Source organism: Ascaphus truei, chromosome 8, assembly GCF_040206685.1.
Source record: "Ascaphus truei isolate aAscTru1 chromosome 8, aAscTru1.hap1, whole genome shotgun sequence".
NCBI lineage: Eukaryota > Metazoa > Chordata > Amphibia > Anura > Ascaphidae > Ascaphus > Ascaphus truei.
The window spans coordinates 72193465-72219626 of NC_134490.1; the positions used below are offsets into that span (position 1 = coordinate 72193465).

Sequence of the window (26162 nt, forward strand, 5' to 3'; positions counted from 1 at the left end):
GACACGCCCCCCGATTACGATGACTCGCACGTCCCGACCATGAGACTCCTGTACATACTTCTGGAACAAGTAGGGGGCCTCATGACGGATTAGGTGACTCAGGTCCGCAAGGTGGTGCTTATCCCGGGCCAGGAACACCGCCTTACCTGCAACGTGGAAAGATTACACATCAGAGGGGTGAATCCTACTATGGGCAGGTAGGCAGCATCTTACTGTACAAGGAGATGCATCCTGCACAAGATTTTACATAACCCCACTGTGCTCGATTTGGAAAGTGGGCAGGAGAGAAGAGAAAGCATATCAAGAGACGTGACAAACAAGACCATCTGTATAATAAGCCTCAAACCTCGGTAGACAGAAACCTATTTGGATAATTCATTCAAATGTATTATAGTGTGCTGTATAGTAACTATTTCCCCAAATGTTACTAGTGTACACAGTACTTTAGAGATGATATACGTACAAAATACAGGGAGAATACTACAAGGGATAAATACATATTGCGTAAAGCAGCAGAGTCCGGCTTTGTATGTGGCAGCAGATGCTCAGCACTAACCTCTGTGCCCCCGCGTGTTTTTCACCACCATGGGGAACTCTAGCACCTCTGCTTCATCAATCATCTTTGCAAAGTTCTCGTGGCCACCTGCAAAAGTGAAGGATAAAATATAAGGGTCACAAGCACAAGTGAGATTACAGCAGTGTGACTTCCATACAACACAACACTGCAGCAGACTTCCCTGAGAAGTGCACAATGTCGCTCCATTATGCAGAGTTCTCCATTTTTCCCCTCCTTTGCCTACTCTGCCAAGAATTGCCCCAATCCCTCCTTGTTTAGAGCCCTGCGTAATATTGTATCCATTACTCCGACCTTTGCTACAGTCCTGCAAAATGAATCGTCCTAGAACAACGCTACAGTCCTGCTTTTTTCCGATCGTTTTTATGCTATCAAAAACGGACAGGCATCCTAAGGACGCCTATTGAAGGCCCCGGTTCCTGCACATGTGTGCTACACTCTGCACCACGCTACCACACGTGGAGGACAGGAGAGGAAACAGAGACAGCCCCAGCGCGCGGGTCTGATCTCTTAGAACTGAGATTACCCTTCATACTTCCTATGTGATGCCCTACTCCTGTGATAGACACCAGATCGGGGATTATTAAAGAAATTTTATATGTAAGTTACTAATTTTATTATTTGTTGCTAATACAATATCTATCTCTCATCTTGGTGCGCTTTTGTGTTTTTTCTTGTTTTGCTGATATTGGTATCACCATCGGGGTTCCGGTGGAGACCACATTTGGAGGTGGGGGAGACACCTCATAAACACAGAAGCAGCAAGAGAACTGAGAGGGACCAACAATCCAAGCTTAAAGAGCCAGAGCGCGGACTGAACTTTTCATCAACGCTCCGCAGGAGACCTGCACAACTTTCCTATTCAACAGAGAAGCAGTTGCTCACCATAAGAGAAGGTGTCCGGGAGGGGGACCCCATGTCCTGCCAGCTCCTGGAAGGTCCAGAACTTGTTGACGCAGTTCAAAATGGCCTGGGGCCTGTTCATCAGCCGGCAGCCCATCTTCTCCAGGTGCCGGAGGACCGTGATGTCACTATCGCTCTGCACCCACGGAGTAGGGACACGCACGACAACCACCTGGGGGTATGCAGAGATCAGCTCCCCGTTCACACGCAGCCCTGGGAAGGAGGGAGGAAGCGGGGAGGTTACAATCTGCAGTGGTTTTACCAGTCAGGACAGAGGGGAAAAGTACACAAACGCTTAGGGCATTTATGGATGATCCATGTCCCCATTTTACTGTTGAGGTACCTGAACTCCTGATTACAAGCATCATACAAAGCAAGGAGAATATGCTAAATGCTTACATTTTGGGCTTTGCATAGGTTTTAAAGGGATACGTTAATGGCATGATTGCATGAACCAAACGAAATACAAAATCGGGGGGGGGGGGGGGGGCAGAGAAAAAAAATCAAGATAAAGTTCTTTATAAAAGATACAAGAGCTCCACACAAACATCCTAGAAATTAAGTCAATTTTTAATATAATTCGTTCTATGCTAGGATTAGCACACACAACACACACAACCCCTGCAATCTTTTCATATACATGCTAGGATTTGCAATCAGACAGCACTTCTGGTGTTAGGACGGATATGATTGATATTGTTCCTTCTTGAGGGAATCACGAGGTGAAGTTGCATTCTGTACAGTCAGGTCAAAGAGACATGTGTTTGTAAAGTCCTTTGTCCACTAAGAATAAACAGCCCGATGATGCAAGACTGAAGTGAAATTACTCCATTACAAACTAGAGATTAGACCGCGTATACGTGACCAGTGAGGTACGAGGTAAAGGTTTTGCCCCTAGTAAAAAATGAGTATCGTGGTTAATATGCTACACCATTTCATGACCGAGCACCTTCCAACATAATAGTCCCATCACACAGACTCCTGCACTTCATGTTCATTTTGTGTAGCACCCACCGGCCTCTGAACAGCAGTAATGAGGCAACAGAAGAAGCACTGCTCTTCTTATGTTTGCGGGGGGGGGGGGGGGGGGGGTGAAAGGACGTGATGGGTAGGTTAAATGCTTCAAAGCTTTGACTACTGCAATGTATGTTGAGCATTACTTTATACCACAGAAGTGGGTTTTTGTTGCTTTGCATGTACAACAAAACTGTATTCACTGCATATTTCCTCTTGGTATATACAGTATCACTGGAAGAAGATTATGGAACAGGTTTAGCTATTGGCTCACACTAATTTGACACCAGTCAGATAAACCAAGTTGTTGCAGTGGGATTGGAGTAGGATTTAGAGAGCCATTCAGTGGCCATAAAGCAATCACAGGGAAAGCCCTCACACATGGAGGCAAAATAGTGTGGAAGTTGGGGACATCTGAGGGCCCTGACAATAGTGCTGTGTCAGAGGACGGCCCTAGCACAGATGCCTCAGAGGCTCCTCCCCGCTGTATCATTTGCACTTTTACGGCTGCCGCATTGCAGCTGCTGGACGGCTTCTTGCTGAGGGAAGCAGTGTGTGCAGCTCATGATAAAGAGGCACGGGCGGGAGCAGCACAGGGAGGACACCGTGCTCAGAATGCTGATGGAGGAGCAGCCTTTAAAAAGGAAATCCTTAAATGGCTTAAAAAAAAAAAAAAAAAAGTGGATGGGGGTAGGGGGATACAAAACCCGAATATGAGACGAGACACTGCTCCTAGTGTCACTAAAAATATGCAGCCTGGATGCTCCATGCCTGAGGGATAGAGCTCCGCTCAACTCGCGCTATGAGCAACAGAGCATCGCTCATCACGCCATTAGCCTTCGCAGAGCAGCTCTGCAGGATACATATAGGACTCACCCATGCAGGCACACAGATTATGTGCACAGTGCGTACGAGGTCTACAATTATACCGTGTGTACGAGGTCTACAATTATACGGTGTGTACGAGGTCTACAATTATACGGTGTGTACGAGGTCTACAATTATACGGTGTGTACGAGGTCTACAATTATGTGCATAGTGTACATCATCCAGAACTGCAACCGTTACGTTCACTGCCGATTTGGACCGAATAATAAAATGCAGCATCATGCAGGTATGTAGCAAGAAAAACAGCGCATTTGGACGTCTAAATACACTTTCCTGCTACTTACCTGCATGGCGCTGAAATTTTTTTTATCCAGTCCGGCTCCACGATAAACGTCACTTCTGCAGTTCTGGGTGATGTACTGTACTTCTTTATTAATTATCCCAATGCACTCACATGCCAAAACATCCTAAACCATCATGCTCCGCCTGTGTGCCTAATACATAGCGAGAATCAAGCTTTCTAAAGCTATATAGCGCTCAAGGGCCGCACGTTGGGCTTTAAGCAAATTCTACAATGATTTGCTGTGTATATACAGATTCTAAAGTCCCATGCTGTGTGTATAAGGATCCTACCATCATGTGCAGTGTGTGCCTAGAGTGCATGCATAGGACACATGTTGACTCAAAGTGTGCCAGGCAACGCAAGCAATAATGTAAACCTTTTTTGAGCACATGGCAGCAAAGCAAACATCCTGTATACACAGGGCAGCAAATTTAATTATCTATATACCAAGCCGCAACAGTAAATTACACTGCAGTTCTGCCTCCCATAAACACACATTGAACAGATAGTGTCTATTTATACACAGAAATGATACTCGGTGGATGGTCTCCCTACTAGAGGCGCATCACTGTGCCTATAAATGTTCAGTTTGTACAGCACAGTACACACTAACCACACTAAGTGTAAAATAGCTTCATTTGTTCCAGTTAGAACAGATTGCTGCTCAGTGAATTCTCCACATCATCTCTCCCCGTGAGAGGTCAGCTGGCAGGAAGTTTATACAGAGAGAGGAGGGGCTGTTCCGGGCTCTGGTCTCGTGATGCTCCCCCTTGCGAGGGAGATCTGACTTTTCCCCTCAGCCACAGAGCTGGCTGCAATTCAGAATGCAACGTGTGTATACTGGAGAATAAAAAAATAAAAATAAAAAAAGGGATAGTAAAGGAAAGCACAACACACAGGTACCCACGCACTTGGGCTCACACGACATGCAATGTGACAGACACACACACACACACACACACATACACACTGATACAGGCAAAGACAAAATTACTCAAGAACACAAAACAAGATAGGAAAGCACGGAGGAAAAAAAGAGATGCAGGAGACAGGCAACGCAACACAAAAACACACATTTCAGTACACAAAGACAAGGTAGGAAATTAAGACTGACTCCCAAGAAAGTGCAGAGGTAAAACGCTCGTAGATCTACACATCTTCATGACCACACAAGCTCTTATAGGTTCGTTTTAGAGAACGAGGATGTATTATTCACTCAGAGACTATATACATGCACAAAACAAATGTTATAAGACTGTTGAAGAAGCATATATTGATAAGGAACATTTACAAGAATGTCACATCAACCATTCAAGACATTTGCATAAAGACATAAGGAGAAGCAAGGGTAAGAGACAGGGAAACAATGTTACCAAAGCTTTTCACAGTTACACTTTAATTGTGCAAGACATTGAATTGGGGGTGGGGGGGAGGAATTATTTATTTATAATTGTGTCACCTACAATCTGCTGACTTATTTTTGCCACAAGTTCAGAGGACCTCAGCAACAAATCAGAACGCAGAAGTAAGAACGTGGGAATTTACTTTGGTTTTGCATATGATGTTCAACAAATATGTAGCGTTACCAAAGATCTAAATTCATGGAATAAAACTAGAAGCCGAAGACTGTGTTTACTTTGGGCAGCAAATATCAACTGATGGGAACCATGTGAATTAAAAGGAGAATGATGCTGGGATTGTGCGGATTTGAAAGACACAAGAATCTTTCAAAGGAACCTGCTACTGGGTCTCAAAAGGAAAGTGCGGGGCCAGAGTATTCTGCCTGTGCTCATGTATAGATGTCAAACTTGGACCCTAAAGGTGAAGATAATGCAAAAAGATTCATAAAACTCGGATGTATAGAGAGGTGTATGTTGGGTGTTACCTGAAGAGAAAAGGACAAAGAATGAACGGGCCTGGAAACAAAATGGCAATGGGGCAGGCATTATCGCAAGAATTGAATATCATTGGAGATCATCGGAGAAAGATGGTACTCTAATAATTTCCCAGGGATTATAAAATACCAAAATTAAGATGGGAGGATTAAATAAGAAAACTAGTTGAAGCAACCCAGTACCATCATCTTTAGCACTTAATGACCTACTGCCGGACCAAGGCCTGCCCAATGTTCTTCCAGGTAATGCAGTTGCAAATCTGCTCCAAGTGTGAGTGTGTGCGCGAGTATCAAAATAGCTTCTTTTTTTTAAATTATATATAAACATAGACCAAATATTCTGAGGCTTAGTACCAAGTTCTGTGAGCCTTTAACATTGTTACTTTTAGAGATAAATCAGTTTAAATCACTTGTATACCCAGCAACAGAGATTCAATAAGTACATCACAGGATGCCGATTGCAAATAAATAACTAGGACTAAACCATAAGCATCTTACCCTCCCTCCATGGGCCAGACATCCCTCCTGTTGCATATTACTCTTTGCAGTATGTTTGCTGGCTTTCAGGAAGGGAAAGTGTTACATCACCCTACTGCATCTGCCCAACAGCCCACATTAAACTGTTAGATGTTGACCTTTGCACAACCACAGAATAAGTTAGAAGGCACCAGAGTACCCAGAAAGTAAATAAAGCGAATACACGACTAAAAGGCCTAGGCAGTGATTTCCAAATAAAACCCCATCAACGGCAGTCAGGCCAGAGAGGAGATGAAATATCACAGAAAAAGGGAAAAGAAACCAGACCCATAACGGTTCAGACTTGAGACTCTCCAACATGTTATTCAGGGAGAATGGAAGCAAGCCATAAAGGACGAACTATCATCATTTCCAGCAATAAACCGCTTCAGAGAGCCAATATAACTTCGGGGCAAACGGATTGTGCCAAACAAACCAAATTGGATTCTTTTAGGAAGTAATTAAGAGTTTGAATCAGGAGAACAAAAGATAATATTCAGACGCCTGCAAAAAAGATATATCTAATCTAACAAAAAACACACAGAAACCTGAATGTGAAATGTGGTGACATGAGAGAAATTCTCACTAAAAAAGATACAGGTAGAGACTGCATGAGATGCCACTAAGGTGTCAGCAGTCATAGAGGGGGGACACGCAAAGAACATTAGAGTGAGACTTTAAGGAAGAGAGGGGACAGGATTATTCTGTGTGGCCCCATGAACCAAGATTCAACCAGATTTATTATTTCATGAAGAGTATGGGTGTGGAATACGGAACTCGTGTTAGTTACAAAGAGCCAATCTACCTCTCTTACTGCCTCCAAATGGGATGCTCCTCATTAGATTACCACCCATAAGACCCCATGTAGAGCCATCTACACTCACCCAGGTTGCCCTGCTCAATGGTCAGCACCACATCATCCATGAGCAGTGCTCTGAACTCCAGATCTTCCTCGCAACACTTGGCTTTGAGAGCCCGCAGGATCTCCTGCTGGGGATAGTCATCCTTTATCCTTCTGTCTGTCAGGAACCACAAGCGGGGGCTGGAGCTGCACATCTTCACAGGTCCTGAGGTGGAGAGATGGACTTTCCTCTAAAAGGACACCTGCAAGCCAAGAAAAGAAAAGCGGGTGCTCAACATGAGGCGCAGACATGTACAGTGAGGCATGAAGTCAGCTGGTCACCAACAGAAAGCAGCCACGGAAGGGGTCTGTAAAGGAGTTTGCACATTCACTCCCCCTGCAGTCTACAGCGCTCACCATATGTGCTGCTTCTTCCACGATTACAGACACTAAATAGTCCTGCAGATTTAGATAGCCAGGGGACAGGCCGCACTACAGAGCCATCAACCGTCAGGGTTTGGTCACCCTGACAGACAGACTGGCACCAGTAAATGCTAGTGCCAGGCATAATACGAAGGCTGGCACCTTACTCTATTATGCCAACCCTTATCTCCTCCCTTCACGTTTGATATTACCAGATAAGATGATAGCTGTTACAATCAAGGGATCATCTTGAAAATAACTCACCTATCCCAATCCACCTCTTCTAGAATATAGCACCCTGTCTCTCCCTCCCCCCCCCCCTCCACATTGGGGCTTGGGAAGGATCATTCATTAATTTATAAAGCGCCAACATATTACAGTGTGGTACAATAGGAGCACAAAATTACATTAACAGGTTGACATACAAGATAAGATAAAGTGCAAACCGATACAAAAAAGGTAATGAGGGCCCTTGGTTACAATTTAAACTTTAATGGGTGTTTCCAAGTGATAGCACCCCGATTAGCACTATTGCAGTTTAATGAATAACCAGGTTTGCCTTTCCACACTCCCAGCATACACAGTACCCTGCATCCCCTCGCAAACCGGATTTAGCCTCTCCCCCATTCTCCTCCTCCTCTCACCCAGAACCCTGCTCCACCCCCCACACCTACTCAACACACAGCCCCCTACTGATCCACTCAACTACCCACACTGCCCCTGCATCTTTCTCGCCTTCCCACCCCCCGACCCCAGCCCTTTAGGATACATTCAGTGACTTATATATTTTCCATTTTGTTAACATCCAGATGTAAAGTGTTGTAATCTCTCCTAGATCCTAGCCAAACGGAACAGATATTAATATAAATGAATGTCCGACACAAACACGTGTATAAGAAAGGAAGGCATAGAAAGGTTACACAACCACCATTTTTGTGGTAAGTATCATTGTCAAATGGAACATAAACATCAAAAACAGCCCTCAGAAGTCTGCAGGCTACAGCTGCTACAAGATGCATCCTCCCTCTCCGCCACGCAGGCTGGCATTGCTGACACGCTGCTTTACTTCACTGCTGACGATGCCGCTCTGCTCCACAACACCCCCAGCTGCAGAGACGCAGCAAGCAGACAATAGGCTCAGTGTAATGTTAGAAGCCAGCCACATGCTGCCCTCCCCCACCCGCTCTGCAACCCAGGAGAGCTGCACAAAGGAGATGCAGGAACAGGCTGCATCCAACCCCCCTCCTAATATACAGACACAGCCCACTCCCACAGCACATACTCAGCCTCCCCCCGCCCTTCCCTCTCAAAGACCGAGCTCTCCCTTCCCCCGAAATACAGGCAAAGCCCTTTTTCCATTAAACACAGAACAGAGCTTCTCCTCTGAAACACCCCCACTAAAACATCTTCACCACCTCCCCATTACACATAAGCAGAGCATGCACCTCCTACAAAAACAGGCAGATTACGCCTTCCCAGCCATCTAAATTAGGACAAATCGCTACCCAGCACAATACCGGCAGATTTCCTCACAGACAAAGCCCCTGCCTCCAACACAAAGAGATGGAGAAAATCAGCCTGCCCCAGCACCTCCCTGCAAAAACACAGGCAGCCCCTTCCTGTCCCCTAAACACAAAAGTCAGACAGCAACCCCCCCCCTCCTGAAACCCACAAAGACACAATGCTGACAACACACACACACACACACACACACGAATCCTAGAAATGTGATACATACAACTCAGTGCAGCCTCCTACACTGCACGCACGGATGCGCAGCATCCAATAGACTGCTACAGCAGGGAGGGGGTTAAAGTGGGGAGGGGTGTAACGCTTACAGCTCCCCCTCCCACACTTGGCTCGGCCCAGCAGAGAAGGGGTTACAGGAGGGCGACACGTAATGTAATGATCCCAGTGCTGCCGCCTCTTCTTGCTGTATAAGCAGTTCTCACCCTCCTACCAACATGCAGACTGCAGCGCATCACTTCCTTAACACGTTTCCAGCTGAGCTGCTCTTGTACAGACTGCTCTTATGTTACAGCCGCATGTTCACCCATCACCCAAGTATGGATCCTTTTATCAGTATGCAACGGAAGATGCTATATCTATCTGTGTCACTTTGCAAACTCAAACAACCAGGGGTCATCCAAAGACATACTATACCCCGCAACAGTGGTGCATTTTAAGGGAAATAAAGTAATGTTTTCTCTGAATGATAGGGGAAAAAAACACTTTGTCAATTGTTAGATACAATTGCTCAGGGCTACTTGCTGGGACATCGCTGCGCGTCATTTAATTGAGGATTTGTACACTCATTTTTGTGGCTTCACCATTTGGCCGCATTGGTGGGCGCCTACGGCACCGCGGCTGAAGGGGCCCCACACAGACGCCCATGGAGGCGAAACGGGAGATCGACATCAAGGAAAAATATATCAGAAACAGTAAAGAAATACAAATGGGGAGGGTGAAGAAATATAAGGGAGAAAAAGGGAGAGCTAGCACAGAAGCAGTTAAAAATAAAATCATGATTGTAATCAAATGTAGAGCATAAGGGGAAGGTGTTGTAGATATATATATATATATATATATATATATATATATCTTCTAACTAAAGCCTAACTAACTTTCCCCACAGGCGCGACTGGAAGAGATGCAGCCACAGCTCCCCACAGCTGCTTTATGATCAGTAATTGCCACCCATGGCCCTGCTTTAACTGTGGTTCCAGGGAAAGTCAAGGGATCTGTACACAGTAGCCCCGATTTCTTCTTTACTGTCCAGTTTGACATGCAAGTTACATTATCATGCATCGAGTGGCAAAAAATAATAAAAAGTAAGCTTAATAATAATATAGTGACAAACAAGCAGCAGAACATTGCGGGCTACGGCCCCTGCGAATTCACTGCCAAGGCCAGACCTAGACCCACCACTACCCAACTAGATAAAACTACGGCTTTATTTTATGACAGAGAAACATGGAGGACTTATAATATATTGAGACTGTTCATTCCATCTCAATGTGCAACCCTGATTAAGGAGGGACAGACTATATAAGGGTCCTTTCTGTCATTCTGCCATCCTGCAGTAGAAGGCTCAATCACAGAGCATAGTGCATTTCTTTCCCCAGTGAAGCCGTTGAGTGCTTCTCAAAGAAAAACCACTGAGACAGGTATATAAAAGGCCATAAAGATGAATTTACCATGTGGCCTCTCCCATAAGGGTTGGGAAGAGGAAGGGAATGTGTGTTTGTAGAGTGGTCCCTCTTCTCAAAGGCAGACTCTCTGCCGGCTGTTGCTAAAACAGCAGCACCCGCCTGCGATCATCTCTGCAAATCCAGAAGGACCGCGGGCCAGGAACTGACATCTATTCAACACCTTACATACGGAAGCTCATGGCCACCACAGCATCTATTAACCCCTCCCAAGGCAGAAGCACTGCACTAACCTCCCAAACCAAATACCTGCAGAGCATTACTCCTCTAATCTCTACTAAGTAAATGTGATCTAACCCTTCTCAAACCAAAACCCACGCAAAACCCAGCAGGACACCACACTCCATTTGCTTTTCTCCTGTTGCTCAATTAAACCCAACTCTGCTAAAGATATGCAGAGCATCTTAACTATTCAGGATTAACTCCATCCTAAACTAGTCCCCAGAACGTCTTTCTGCAGAAAGGGTGGTACATCGCTCCTCTGAGGTATGAAATGCACCACTCCATTAAGCACTAAAACCCAATCACTAGGAGCCCGCAGAGCACCATTCCAATACATTAGCTCTATGTACCGTGCCACTTATACTGTAGTTGGCGTCAGCTGTTTCTTTAGATCTCATAGAAATCGAAACAAGTGAAAGTAATCCCATATACATGTTCCAGTCAGACGTGAAGGTGTGCTCCATTACTCCACTGCACACTTTGACCAGATTTGAATCTATGCCATCCTTATGCACAAACACTGCACAAAAGAAAAGTAAGAGCAAGGATCAAGAGTAACAAACACTAAACAGAGCAATGAAACATGAAATATGCAGTGTGTCTATTAAAGAGGATAATAGAAAATGGATGAAAACCAAGGCTCTGTCCTCCAAACCAGGATGTGGAGCTGCCGGGGTTAAGAACACACATTGTGATTTCTCGGGAATAGTCAGAGGGAAAAATGTTTCCGGTTTGAGCAACAAATATTTCCCACTGACTCCTGTTAAGTCGCTCTGCGTATGTGGATGCACACGCTTGTGCACACCTTTCCCTGAGGCAGAGAGGATGTGATTTGTTCGTAAGTTCAGGTGACAAAGTGTAACTCCTCTGTGTGCCTGTACTCTATCTGCTGTGAGTGAGGATGAGCTTGAGGTTCCTATGCACATTGCGCTGTTATCTCCCTTCCCAAACACGTTCACTACTTCTATTTAAAAAAAAAAATGTTAAGTATAAAACACTGCCTGATTACAGAATTTAACAGGATCAACATTCTTATGTTTAGCTGCAATCACCTCCTTCCTCCTCAGTCTGCGCATCACTCTCCCCTTTCCTTCTTTTACCAAAGTCATCAAAACACACACAGAAAGAGTCTAATGGGCTAAGATCACGCCATAGCTTCTCGCCTCCCTGAAAGTCTACATGCTGCAACATGAAGCAATACCCAAGGACAACGGAGAACATCCAACAAAAAGCTAGAGTGGACTCTCCAATAGCGAACACATGAGGTCCATCTTTCTTGCACCAGAATCAATGTAAAAAAAGGTAGAAAAATAGCACTTTAGCAGAACAACTTAGTCAAGCAATTGTAAGTCCAAGTTGTCTGGTGCAGAGAAGATACATGGCCTGAATGCCGATTCAGAAAAGTGCGTATATCTTAAAGGGAGTGGCCAGCAATACAAAAATGGGAAAATAAAGGGCCATATTCACGAAGCAGTGTTAATTGCAGATATTGGAAAATCACTCCCTTTTAACGCTTCACCTGGAGACATTTCAATTGTACTAAAAGTCCATGTCCACTTATACCTTCTTTTTTTTTTTAAATTACCATTAAAATCTGAATATGTAGGTCACTTACATTATCCAGTAATTTTCTAGTTGGATAAAGTTTTCATTAAAAAAAATAAACCCTTTTTACAGAAACGTAAAAACAAATGGCTGATGGGCCTAAAAAACTGCAAAGTTGACATGACTGCTACATTCATCAAGCCAACTATTCCCCAGTAAAAGCAGTACAAATTGTACATTCTGTGGTATTCCTTATGCTGCTTTTCAACAGCGGGCTTCCCCGCCACAAAAACGGCAAAGCTAAATTTAACATCTTAAATTATGAAGCAAATCATTAACAATAGTGGTGCTGTTACAGGGCTTTAGAGAGCTTTCACTTTATTGCAACTCCAACATATGCAGAGCAGTACTAAGAAGAACGCCTGCTAATAAAAAGGTATTAGGAAATTAGATTTACAATTGTTAAATGCACCATTTGAAAACAAAGCCGCAACGTTCTCACCGATGTGTCAGACAGCATTTCATACAACTCATACACACACCTCTCCCCTGGGGCAGATTGGTCGTACTTTTTCCCTTGAATTCTGGCGACTGCTAATAAGACTGATCCCTATGTTACAGAGCCCCGACGTATCGCATTGAATGTCCATTATAAGGCAAGTCTGACACACTGAAATCACCACCCCACTCATTGAGCATTTGAGAATGGAAACATTACATCACCCTGGCTGCACACTCATAATTCTAGCTATGATCACCTGATTTCCTATTCAGAGTACACAGCACCCTAATAACCCCCATCAGAAATCAGACACCTCACACAAACAGGGAGGTTTTCTGCACACTCACCCCTGCACTCTAGATTGAAGATACAAATGAGGTGGATTGGAAATGTATGGGTCAACACCAGGCATCAAATCAAGATTAACAGCTGCTACACACACTAGTCCTGCAGTCTCTGGGGGTTTGTTTCTTCTCCCCAAATTCTTTCACACAATCAGTTCACAACCCTATAGGACTGGATGACTGGTGAGGAATCCATGTCTAACTGGCTCAGTCACAGGTCCGAGCGTCACAAAACCTTGATGTTACCCATATCTGATGTTGACGTACAGTGATGTTACCCAGATCTGAACTAACTATGTTGGGTTTTCAATATAAAAGGCAATTCTGCGCATGAATAAAACAAGTCACAACTGATTCTGGTCGCTCGCCTTCCTCTGAATAGAAACTATTCTAATCCAATTTATAACCACTGATGTCCCATTACAAGACAACAGGAACCCCCCCTGTAAGACAAGATCATTCTGTTCGTTTTTACTGCCCGTTAGTGTGGACAGGCACTGCACAAAATCCATATTGAAGCACCAGGTACTGGGGTTATTTTGTGTTTTTGTTCCCCTTAGAAGAAACAAGTCCTCTTCATTTCCATAGGCAGACGTGTCAGATGTTGAGGCTACAGTAAGAGCAGTTCTGTTCCATTTCCTCTAAAGAATGTTAGTTTGGCTTCAAGGAAAACAGTCCTTGTAAGATTTATCAAATTCATGCATGTTTCTCACAAGTAACAGGGTAAATGGGAAGTTAAAGAAACATTTAATATAATCAGATAATGTTAGCAAAAGCTAAAGTTCAGTTACTATAAAAGCACATTTTTAACTTGCTTTAGGCTGATATCTTGAAGATTAAGACTCAGTCAAAAACAGATTCAAACTCTTGTTCCTTTCCATCATGCGTTTAACTCCTCTGCTGCCAGTGAGGTCTGCAATGCAGCACTCGAAAGCTTGCAGTAAAACCAAGACACGTCCGGGTTTTCAGTTTGAAGTGGTAAAGAACTACTGCTACAAATATGGATTGACTGGTTTCTCTTCTCCAACAAAGCAACTCTTGGACCGGGTGTCAATATTGAAAACTTTGGATGTCAGTAGTATTCACTTACTTGAATAATCAGACCTTTATCTGCCGCTACGTAAAACCAGCAGGTTAATGGCCACTTACGTCCTTCCATAGTCCACCAGTATCCTAAACTTGAATACAGCCCATTCCTTAAGATATGAACCTGACTGAAGCGTCTGTGGGGCTGGCAGAAGATGGAATCAATCAGCCAATAAAGTTTTTTAGCCAATTTTTTTTTTCTTCTGCCCGTCATCACAGATCAGCATTGAAAGACAATTTCCAAGTGTCACCTGCAGAGATTTTCAAATATTTACAAACGAATAACTAGGTCTGATCTTGTAAAAAAAAAAAAAAAAAAAAAAGGATTCACTATTATCAGAATCTTTCGTGTCCTTGACGTGTGTTTATATGGGAACAGGACCTAATTGATTTGATCACTGCTCTAAACTAAAGCCAAAAACATGCATCATGCTCATAAATAGACAACAAAACCCACCTGGGTATTTTCAACGAGTTAGGGATATCCCAAGCTCAACTTCTAGTTGTTTCCATTGAAAGAAAAATGTAAACACTCGTATTGCTGGTGTGCAATCCAACAATGTGCAAATGGTGATGCAACAGATTATGACTGCAGTGGTGTAATGAGAGAACGAGAGGGCAGGTGGAAAAGGACATGTGATTGAAGTGGTGGTGGGAGACAAGTAGACAAGGGATGTGTTCAAAACCTTGCTATACCCTTTGAGAAACCAGAGCGCAGTGTATCCTCAGCCCCATCATTACAAGCTTGCAAGACATTTAGCATGAACCCCCCCCACCCCCAAGAAAACCAATACTAAAATGTTCCTGACGTTCCCTTCAATCCCCCGACACCATGATATTTACCTCAAGTCCCAGGACAGTGATGTCACACCTCTCTGGACGAGTGTCTGAGTGCCGGTGTATCTCCGGAGTCCTCAACCCTGGGGAAAGGAGACAAGAAAAAGTGGTAATGGCAAGAAGCGAACTGCTGTCCCAACATATGTCTCTATGGCATCTCATTTAATAACATATCGATCGCAGGCTCTCCCAGGTACAGGCTCTCATTCACTCATACCCCTGTTGACTTATTCAACATGGAGAGCAGGTAGGCATTGGGTATGGTTCAGATTTTCTTTTCCCCGAGTGAATACGCTACAACATTGTTACATTTAATCTCAAACTCTTGCTTGCGGTGAAGCATAAAGAGTCATCGTTTTTAGATGTTTTATGTTTAAGTCAAATCACAACCGTTTACATCCTCACTCGGAATCCTAAAATGCCTACCCATATTTGTCTTTGGACATAATTACATGTTTCCTTAAAATTCCTGTTGGTGGTTGGAGCAGTCAGAATATGTAGTCTCTCAAACAGCTCTCTTGTCTTTCTGGTCAGTAAAATGAATGAGATAACTTGAGCATGGTGACACAATAGTGTTCATATTGATTTCATATATTCCCCGATTGAGAAAATATGCTATTTAAGAAATAAGCACTTGTTCAGGATCCCATGAACTGGTTTGTTCAAGCTTCCGTGCTCATACAAAAGACTGAACAGAAATTATAATTCATATTCCTTATCCGGTTACTGAACATACATGATGATCATGGCTATAACCATCACAACCGATCCTTTCACTCTCCATGTTACAGATGTTTCTGTGGCTCCTCCCAAAGGACTCAGTACAAAGTGTTGCGTATTTAGAGCTGCATGCCAAACAGCTCTCTGAACTCCGATAAAGCGCACACACTTGTAACTGTATTTAACCTCAGGGTCATACACTGTAAATACAACTCCAGATATAGCAATACTAAATGGATCCCTTTCGGAAAAACTAATATATTTCTCCCTTTAACATAGCCAACCAAGGCTTATATCTCATTTCACCACAACCTAAGCCCTAATATATTTCCAGGATACCCTCAATAATGTAAAAGGCAAGTACACCAGTTCTTAAAATCCAAGCTGTAGTGCTCAGAGCACCCAGGAGCACCGTACGGGATTATATATGTTATTCGTAAAAAAAAAAATGTTTTTAAAAAGTGACATAACTTCCAACATACAATAATGATAAATAATTTTGCACCAGGCGTCAATTTAAAAGCAAAAAGTGACACAGTGGTGTTAATTCACTAAGATCCGTTGCGGGATAAGCCTGATCCCGTGTCAACTGCAATTCGAGTCGATGTCAGGCAACGCCAGATCTGGTGCATTATCCAGCGACGGACCTTAGAATCGCCACTCAGAGCGCTGATTTGCATGTTATTACCCAGAATCCTTAGCTGCAGTGGAAGCACTGTATGCTGTGAGATTATGGGGTATGGCAGGTTTGGGGACCTTGGTGAGGCAGGTGAATGTGGTCATAAGTGTTCATTAATTTCAAACTAAAAATTACAAATATATTTATTTTTCAAGAATAAATCATCTTAGATTTAGAACGTCACTTCAGAGTATGTTTTAGGAAGAGTGCAGATTGCATTGACGGGAAAAAGAATTTGCCCCAGTAAGGGAAAACAGATGTGCGTACTGGGAATAGGAGAAGGCAGAGCGGTGTACCGCGTCCCTGAACATGTAGAGCCCGCTAACACAACACGCACATGGAATATCATGGTGCCTTGCTCTAGGGAAAGGCATGTGCAATGTTCAGAACTCCTAAAATAAACATATTTTACCACCCAAACATCAGGTTAAGCTTCAAATACAGACTTCTACTTTAGCACACAACGTCTCGTAAATACTGGACGAGTTTACGGATCAAGTCAGAGCACCTTAAGGAATTCCTAAAACGTAGAAGTTGTTTTTCTATACATGGTACAGTATCTAACGGCTAAAAACAAAAAGTATCAATTCTACACAAGCAGGACAGACCTAGGCTATATGAGGATGACTTGTACGGTCCGGCATACATGAAGTTCTATGCAACTCATTTACCCGATGTTGCATATGCACCTAATATATTGTAGCGAGTTTCCTTTTAATAGAGCAGGGGTCTCCAAACAACGGCCCGGGGGCCACATCAGGCCCCCCACAAGATTTTATCCGGCCCGCAGCAACTTGATATATATATATTTTTGCTCATTGTATATGATTTCCCAGTGTAAGCACAGCATTCTCTCTTTGTAATTGTCACATTTCTCGTTTGTTCTGAATCATATCATGCCGATTACCCCAAAAAGATCAAAATAAAACGTATTAATTTATTAAATATATACAAAATATTTTTTTTCTTTGGCTCGCCAAAATGTGGACTATAAGATGTGTCCCTCGTACTGAAAAGTTTGGAGACCACTGCAATAGAGCATGATCATGATGTCCACTTTACGATTACAGTAACCTTCATTTTCTACATCAACAATAAACTGACCTCTCTGCCACTGCACACCACCTAGATCAGCAATACACAGAGCACTCAGGAATGCAACGCCCCTCTACCATTCAAATGATTGATGCAACAGGTAGCAGATTTTATATTTACATTTAAAACCTAAAGCCTGTATTCATCAATAGCAAAACAGTGAATGTATAGCGTGCAATACGACAGACCTAAAAAGCTGAAAAATGCTGCAGTGATTACAAGGATGCAGTAATTTGGGCTGAGAAAGCCCAGAATGGCCGCCATACTATTCATCCCACAACACAAATATCCACTCAGTCAACACTGATGAGTGACAGAGCAGAGGGGATTTCTGCAAATCATGGTAGTGTGACATGGGGTCTTCCAAGGGAAAGACAAGAAAACATTGTGGTATCAGTCACAGGACAGTGTGATAAGCCATTGGCTTCTCACGGATATAAAGCAAATTCCTCCCTGCTCACAAAATGCCCATACCCACCATCTGCTACCCCCACCCCCCGCAGGATGCTATGCCTCCCAAGGTGCAGTATCACACCTCCATATTATCCCCTAGTAACGTACACTGGGTCCCCCCTTATGAGTGTATCCCCTCCCTCATTACTCACATGGGGGGCCCACTCCCTAAGGATGCCACCCCACCCACAAATGCTACATATGTGCTACCTTCTTCCCCCCCAGATCCTCAATCAGCTCCCCCAAAACAATGCAGCATCCGCCCCTCCTGCATCCCTCATCATGCTGCACTTGCCACCACCTTAGGATGCTGCATCAGCCCCATCTCCCTGCTGAGCTTCTGGCCCTTCCATCCCTTTTTTACACATGCATCTGCCCCATCTCCCCCTCCCACAGTGATCTGCCCCATCTCCCCCTCCCACAGTGATCTGCCCCATCTCCCCCTCCCACAGTGATCTGCCCCATCTCCCCCCCTCTTCCACGATGATCTGCCCACCAGTTAGCATAGCCCCAACCCCAACTCCGCTCAGCATCTTCCCTCTCCCCCCTCCTCTAGGATCTGCCCCCTCCTCATTACTCACACGGGGTCCCTCCTCCTCCTCCTTATTTTCTCCCCTCAGTGTCTCTCCGCTATGTTTTATTTTCTTTCGGTCACAGGTTCTTTTTCCCTCTTTCGGTTATTTCTTTATTTCTGACGAGGCGATTCATAAACAGTAAATGGGCTAAAAAAAAAAAAATAATAACCAGCGAAAACAAAAATAGAGAGCGCGAAGCTTGTTGCCGCCGAGCAGCAGGGCAGAGGAATCCGGGGACCGCAGAGAATGAATGAGGGAATCACACGAGCCGGGTGTATGAGCCTGTGCTGGTGGCACCTCACGCCGTGGCGGGCTGGGAAAGCGGCTGCCCGCCTGACAGGCTGAGCACGTTGCTTGTCTCTGCCCTTCCTTCCCCCGGTGGCTGGGTTGGAATGGCCGGGCACACGGAGCTCCGCACACACACGTCCTCACCCCACGGCGACTCGCACACACTGAGGCGCCGCCAGCACGCGCTGTCCTGAAAGCCACACCCACTAACTGCCGCGCTCCCATTGGCTGTGGGGTCCGCGGAGCACCTCCCATTGGACGCCCCGGTGGCGGGAAAGGAGGAGAAAGCAGAACGAGAGGGTAGGGGCACGCGGGCAGTGCGGAGGAGTGACAGAGGGTGCGGCGGGAAGCGGAACGCTGATTGGACGACGCTGATTGGAGGGGGTGGAGAACGCCGACTTGGGGGGGCGGAGTTTGCGAAGCTCGTGCTTTGGGACCGTTGGCAACACCGAGGAGAACCCGAGGGGTTTCTGCTGACGTCAGCAGGGGCCACCCCTTATATATAAGGGGAGCGGCTGAGGGAGGGAAGAAATAGGTTCTGGGAGGTGTAGCTGAGAACATGTGCTTTTAGTAGTGCCTTATTACTATAATAACACCAGGCTATTTACAGTAAATGTTACATTTCCATCATCATCACAAGTTGTTCAGAGAACTATTATATGTATGTAAAATATTCCTTCTACAGCAGTTAGTTTCCGCTAGGTATAATTCCTACCCTGCATGTGTTTTTTATTTTTGTAAACGTAACGGTGCTTCCCCCACCCCATGGGAGATTCCCCTGTTACCAGGTGTATGGTGCATGCTAAATACACAAAAGACACAGCGCACAACGCTCATAGTGCATTAAAAGTATATTACGACAACAAATAAATAAGGTAAATATTGTGCGTACATCAAATACATTTCAAATATGCATTTCATGGGGTAAGTTACCCATACACCAACACTGTGGACCGGATCCGATGTCATCTACTGGAACTGGAGCTGGTACGTGATTCCCAGGTTCCGGGTGGGTAGGTATGGAGTCCTTGAACAGTCCCAGCTCAAAAGTGAGCAATGTCCAGCACACTTTGCAGCTCACGGGGGGAACGGCCGTGTCCCGCGGATCTCCGCGACGGCTGGTTTTCTCCTTCTGTCCTCCGCTACAGCACTTCCGGGTAGTGACGTCACAAGGGGGGGTTGCGCCAAAGCTAGCGTCGCAATCCTCCTCCGGTGGCCGGATCAGTATAAGTAACGGGCAGAAAGTCAATAGCACACTTCCAACGCGTTTCGAAACCGTAAAGGTTTCTTCATCAGGGAATTCCCTGTTTTCCAGTAATGTCAGGTTAAAGTTGTTTTCAGTACATGACCCCATGACGCATGGAGTTTATGTCTTTGACAGTATTTGCTTGTTGTTGGTACATTGCGTGGTAACTGGACATCAGTACCACTGATCTCTTAAGTCCCACTATCATACATATTTGGTTTTAGAGTGTGTACAATTGTGTAATTGTGTATCTTAAGAGCCTGTTATTTACTCATATTCATGAGAGCATTGAACACTGGACATAAATCTATATATTGTAATCGAATCAGTTTGCTGCTGATACATTGTGTGTGAACTGGACACCAGTACAACTTACTTCTCAAGTATCATATATTAAGCCTTCAGAGTGTGTATCATTATGAGATAGCCTGCCATCGATTTATAGTTGTGAGGGCAATTGATACTGGGCACAAGTCGTTGTCTACAAACACCTGGGCAGAGATCTAGGCTGCCCATCTATTAGACTCGCAGCACTGGTTCTTCGTAGCTCTATACAGTCATATATCATATGTATTGTGCTTATAAACTTTAGAGCCAGCTATGATATGAGCAGCATTTAGCTATTTATTGCAGAGAGGGCTTCGGGCAAAAGACGTTGTCAGAAACATCTAGGCAGTGACTCATTACCTGCCAATTTGTTGGACTCGCAGCACTGGATTACAACAGCTGATTGTGGTTTTGACCATCAGTTGGCACATACTTACCTATCTCTATCAGAGGATACCTGGATAGCCTGTAGCTATATTGGATTACTACATCCTTTTGATCCACCCCACCTCCACCGCATTTTAATTCGCCGTTTATATAGGATTCATAGAGGCAATATATTTTATTTGAGGATTTCTACCAATAAAGTTGGTTTTTACCCCAATCCATTATACATATATTTCAGCACATTGTGTCTTTATCAGGTTTTACACTTTACTCTCACATCAGTATCATTAGCCATTGTGTGCTCCCAATATAGGGGTTCTTTCTCTCCTTGTTTATTAGTACCTGCAGTCATACAGGCCCATGGCGAGCAATACTAATCTAAAAAAACGCACTATAAATAAAATGGAAACAACTGGTTAGAAAAGTAAAAAATCATAGAATTTGTACTATTTCAAATGTTATTTTTAATTTAATGTTTTAATTTTAAAGTAAATCAAAATGTTTGACATCTGATATTGGTCCTGCTCCATAAAGATGTTGGCCTGGCCGACTCCACCCTAATTCTCTCATCATCCTCTCTTACCTCCCCCACCATCCTCTCTTACCTCCCCCACCATCCTCTCTTACCTCCCCAACCATCCTCTCTTACCTCCCCCACCATCCTCTCTTACCTCCCCCACCATCCTCTCTTACCTCCCCCACCATCCTCTCTTACCTCCCCCACCATCCTCTCTTACCTCCCCCACCATCCTCTCTTACCTCCCCCACCATCCTCTCTCACCTCCCCTACCATCCTCTCTCACCTCCCCTATGTTTGGGGTGAGGTCAGAATGACCCTAGTCTGCTTTATCTGTTGTCTAAAAGTGGGGTTATCTAAGTGTAAGGATCCATCATTGATGCCCTACCCGGCGCGCTCCCTACCTGCTTAGACCTACGACCCGGTCTGCTGCCTCTTCTGCCTCTTGCAGCGTTCCTTCTAGGGGCGCGCGCAGACCGCACTCGGCACTAAATGTCGCTCCCGCTGGTCCCGTCTCCAGGGTTCACTCGTGCAGTGACGTCATTGCCGCTATGTGCGGTACGAACGCTGAAGCTTTCTCGCTCCTCTATCTAAAGGGATACACCTGTGCTGTCTCCTTCAGCCAACCACAGCCAGGCATACTCCTGAGTATGCTCCCACCTCATTGGACAATTCTGCCTTATATGCTCAGCCTGCCCTCTGGCACATTGGCTGTGCATAATCTTGTTTATGCTCGCTGTGTTCACTGCAGTTCTGCCTCCTGTCTGAGCCTTGCCTGTCTTGTCCTGTGTTTTTTTTTTTTTTAGCATGTTCTTGTATAGCGCTGCTAGTTTTACGTAGCGCTTCACATACACATTTTGCAGGCACAGGTCCCTGTCCCATGGAGCTTACAATCTATGTTTTTGGTGCCTGAGGTACAGGGAGATAAAGTGACTTGCCCAAGGTCACAAGGAGCCGACACCGGGAATTGAACCCGGCTCCCCTGCTTCAAACTCTCAGTGCCAGTCAGTGTCGTTACTCACTGAGCCTCTCGCAGTCCCCATTGCCGCCTCCCGCAGTCCCCATTGCCACCTCCTGCAGTCCCCATGCCTCCCTTGCCCCCCATGCGTCCCCCCTTACCAGCGATGGCCTCTTATGGCTCTTAGCTATGGCCATGCTGCAATACAAAGCCATGCGGAGTGCCTCTGTCTCAAGCTGGAAACCCCAAATCTCCCCCCCAGTGTAGTCATGTTGCGCAGAGAGTGCGTGTGGGAGAGTGTGTGTGTGAGTCTCTCTCTGTCACACACTCTCTCTCTCTGTCACTCTCTCTCTCTGTGTCTCTCTCTCTGTGTAACTCTCTCTCTGTGTCTCTCTCTCTATGTCACATTCTCTCTCTGTCACCCACCCTCTCTCTGTCACCCACCCTCTCTCTCTCTCTCGCCCACTCTCTCTCGCCCACTCTCTCTCTCTCTTTCGCCCACTCTCTCACCCACACTCTCTTTGTCTCACACTCTGGATCTGGATATCTTATTTACCCTATATATCATAACTGCCCTATACCACACCGAAATAACCTGTACTGCTTTCTTCCAGATCTGACTCAAGCTTCACACGGTAGACATCGGAATCCCCCCTAACCCAGACAGGCAGGGAACACCTCCCCTCCAGTATATAACATTGCGGGAATGAGGGTACCTTGACACAGAGGGACTGCGGATCAGGTAAGATCCCAGGCGGGATTGCTGCTTTAGATATTGTGAAGCGGGGGCATCCTGACACTGGATATGGGGTTCAGGAAATTAGTCATTCACACACACACACACACACACACACACACACACACACACACACACACACACACACACACACACACACACACACACACACACACACACACACACACACACACTTTGTTTTCTCCCTGTTTGACAAACTGTTATGTCAAAAACAAATCTTGTTATTTTTACTAGGAATTTATTCAATTTCTTTTTTAAGAAGTGGGGCGGGGCTAGGTTGCGAGTAGATTTTTTGGTTCGGAGAGTAGATTTTTGGTTTGATTTGATATATGGGGTATAAGGGATTATACTGAATGTATGGGATAAGTGTTTGAGATATTGGGAGAGGGGTGGTAGATTGGAGGGAAAGGGAGATGGGAGTGAGGTGGGACAAGGGGGGTGGGAGAGAAAGCAGAGGGGGGGTGGGATGGCGAAAGGAGAGAGAGGTAGTATGGTAGAAGAAGGAGGGGGATGTGAGAGAGAAAGGAGGGAGAGGGGCATGGAAGAGAAAAAGGATGGAGAGGGGGATGGAAGAGAGAAAGGAGAGAGGGGATGGAAGAAAGAAAGGAGGGTGAGGGGGGATGAGAGAGACAGTATGGAGGGGTGAGAGAAAGTATGGAGGGGGTGGGAGAGATAAAGTAAGGGGGTGTAGGGGGAAGAAGAGGGGGATGAGAGTAGGGGGAAGAGCAGGGGATGCGAGTAGTAGGAAGAGGGGAATGGAAGAGAGGGAGAAGAAGAGGGGGATGGGAGAGGGGGGAAATAAAAGAGGGATGGGAGAGGGGGAGAAGAAGAGGGGGATGGGAGAGGAGGGGAATGGATGAAGAGGTGGAAGGGAAAAGGGGGAGTGTTGGGATGGGAGAGGGGAGAAGGGGGAGTGTTGGAATGGGAGAGGGGAGAGGTGGGATGGGAGAGGGTGAAAAAGATGTTGTCCTGCTTGGTGCTGGTCTTCTGAAGTCGTACACAAATTAAATCCAGTGAATATGTGAAGAAAATAAACAAACACATCAATGTATACTTTCTGAAGAAATTACTGATACAGTGACCACTTTGAAGTGCACTTATATTGTGTTATTGGTGTGATAACCAATGAAACCTCCTAAATCCCACAACAATATGTGAAATGCTGCTGACAATGTGAACTTGTAATACCTTAATACAGTGAATTTAGTGAAATAGCTGTGCCCCACTGATATCCAGTGAGGATCCACTTCTCATTGGCACCTATGATCATGCATGAGAAACAAATTGGTTATAGATAGCAGTACTTAGCTTCACTTCCCCTTGTGCAGGGTACATATTTTACAGATAAGTAGTGACCATGTAAAGAAGAGATAAATCACATAGTACAATAACGTATAAAACTTTTATAACATAAAATAGAGACTTCTGAAATCTCACTCACGAATTGCAAGATAAAAATGCGCAGTAAGTGAACGGTTGACCGGCATGAGCCTTGACCCTCTGGTTTCAGCGTGGAGCTCCTCAGGTGTTTTTAGGACGTCCGTCTGGAGTTTCCATGCAGTTTCCACTGCTACAGATCTCCTCTGTCCGTGCACCAGCTCTGCCTCACGCCCCGTACGCCAACGCAATGATGTAATTGCCCCGCGCCGTCCCTCGTAATGACGCACTCACATCCTCAGCTGTTCCTCTATCGAGGTCCCACTCCGATCCTCCTCCACACCGTCTCCGCTCACCAGCACACTGCTCTCGGGTCCAGTATCTCACAATGTCGCGCATGTGCAGTCCCACCCTACGCGTTTCACAAATCACTGTTCGCTTCCTCAGGAGAATTGCAACATAGGGAGAGATACTCCCTTATATAGCTCTCTAAGTTAGCACAGCATTATGTTGAAAAAACATTAGAAATGTAAATAGATCACATATAAATTGGATTATGGTGGTCATATCTTGATTCCTCTTTGATACAATGGGTATCATTAAATCTAATTATCAAGTTGTCCAGAATGATGTTAATAAAGATAATGATGGTAATTACCACCAGAGGAATTAGAGAGATTGACAAGGCAGGACACCATGATCCATTACAGGGTGTATATGCATGAAATCAAGGACTTGTCATTTGCATCTATCCATGTTACGTGGTAAATCCTGTTATGGATCTTTGAATAATATCCACATAAAGTAAATTATATATATTGTGGCTTTAGGGGGAATTTTATCTATTAAGATATAGAGCAGTGACATGGATATCAAATGATCTATCCATTTACAGAAAAGAGACATGACATCAGTCCCTAAGGAATGATCCCAAATCAAAATCTAAATTTAAACCAAGTGGAGACAGTGTTTTCAGTTGATAGATCCAATATGTTTCTCTTCTAGATATTGACGTAATCCCATCGCCTCCCCTCCAGTTAGGTTTTGGGCACTCTATGCCCGTACATTTTAAACCTTCTGGGTTTTGATTGTGTATCAAAAGAAAATGATTGGATACGCTATGTGTTTTCAGACCTCTCTTAATATTGTATATATAATCAGCTACCCTCCTTTTAATTTGTCTGCTAGTATGACTAATATACTGCAGTCCACAAGGACAATCAAGCATGTATACTGCATATTCACTACTGCAATTTATGAAAGACTTGATTTTATACTCTTCATTTGTGACATTAGATTTAAATGTGCTACCGCTTTCAGTGTATTTACACCCATTGCAGTTAGTGCTAGTATAGTACCCATTGAGGCCTTTTATCGAGTTCTTATTAGATTTATTTGCAGTTACGCAGCTCGGTGCTAACACTTGTTTAAGGTTAGGAGCCTTTCTAAGGCTGCAGCCCCAGTGCGATCGACGGGGTGCCTGACGATGCAGGTTCCCTGTATCCGAGTGATCTGAAGGACTGCAGATCACTCGCTATGGGGGAAGGGGTGTGGCGGGGATGCGGCCATGACTTCACATTGGCTGAACCGCTGCCGTGACGTGGCCAATGCTCGGGCTCCGCGCCAAAAGACAAAAATCTTGTCTTTTGGTAAAGATGGTTGCGCATCACGCTTTCTGCATGCGCGCGCATAGAGAGCCGTA

General features: G+C 44.8%; 1 protein-coding gene and 1 long non-coding RNA gene across 2 annotated transcripts in view; one reads left to right on the top strand and one right to left on the bottom strand.

Moving 5' to 3' along the window:
- Nucleotides 1-19068, bottom strand: part of RIMKLB (ribosomal modification protein rimK like family member B) — a 23275-nt gene extending 4207 nt beyond the window's left edge. The window contains exons 1-6 of the mRNA XM_075613055.1: nucleotides 18610-19068; nucleotides 15088-15164; nucleotides 6957-7176; nucleotides 1460-1690; nucleotides 557-643; nucleotides 4-146 (exon numbers count right to left, since the gene is read on the bottom strand). Coding sequence (XP_075469170.1) covers nucleotides 4-146; nucleotides 557-643; nucleotides 1460-1690; nucleotides 6957-7128 — 633 coding nt within the window. The 5' untranslated portion in view covers nucleotides 7129-7176; nucleotides 15088-15164; nucleotides 18610-19068. The remainder of the gene's footprint in view (nucleotides 1-3; nucleotides 147-556; nucleotides 644-1459; nucleotides 1691-6956; nucleotides 7177-15087; nucleotides 15165-18609) is intronic.
- A 272-nt stretch (nucleotides 19069-19340) lies between these two features.
- The window catches only part of LOC142501955 (uncharacterized), a 31694-nt gene continuing 24872 nt past the window's right edge, over nucleotides 19341-26162 (top strand). Inside the window, exons 1-2 of the long non-coding RNA XR_012803605.1 lie at nucleotides 19341-19878; nucleotides 22941-23068. This is a non-coding gene — a long non-coding RNA (uncharacterized LOC142501955). The remainder of the gene's footprint in view (nucleotides 19879-22940; nucleotides 23069-26162) is intronic.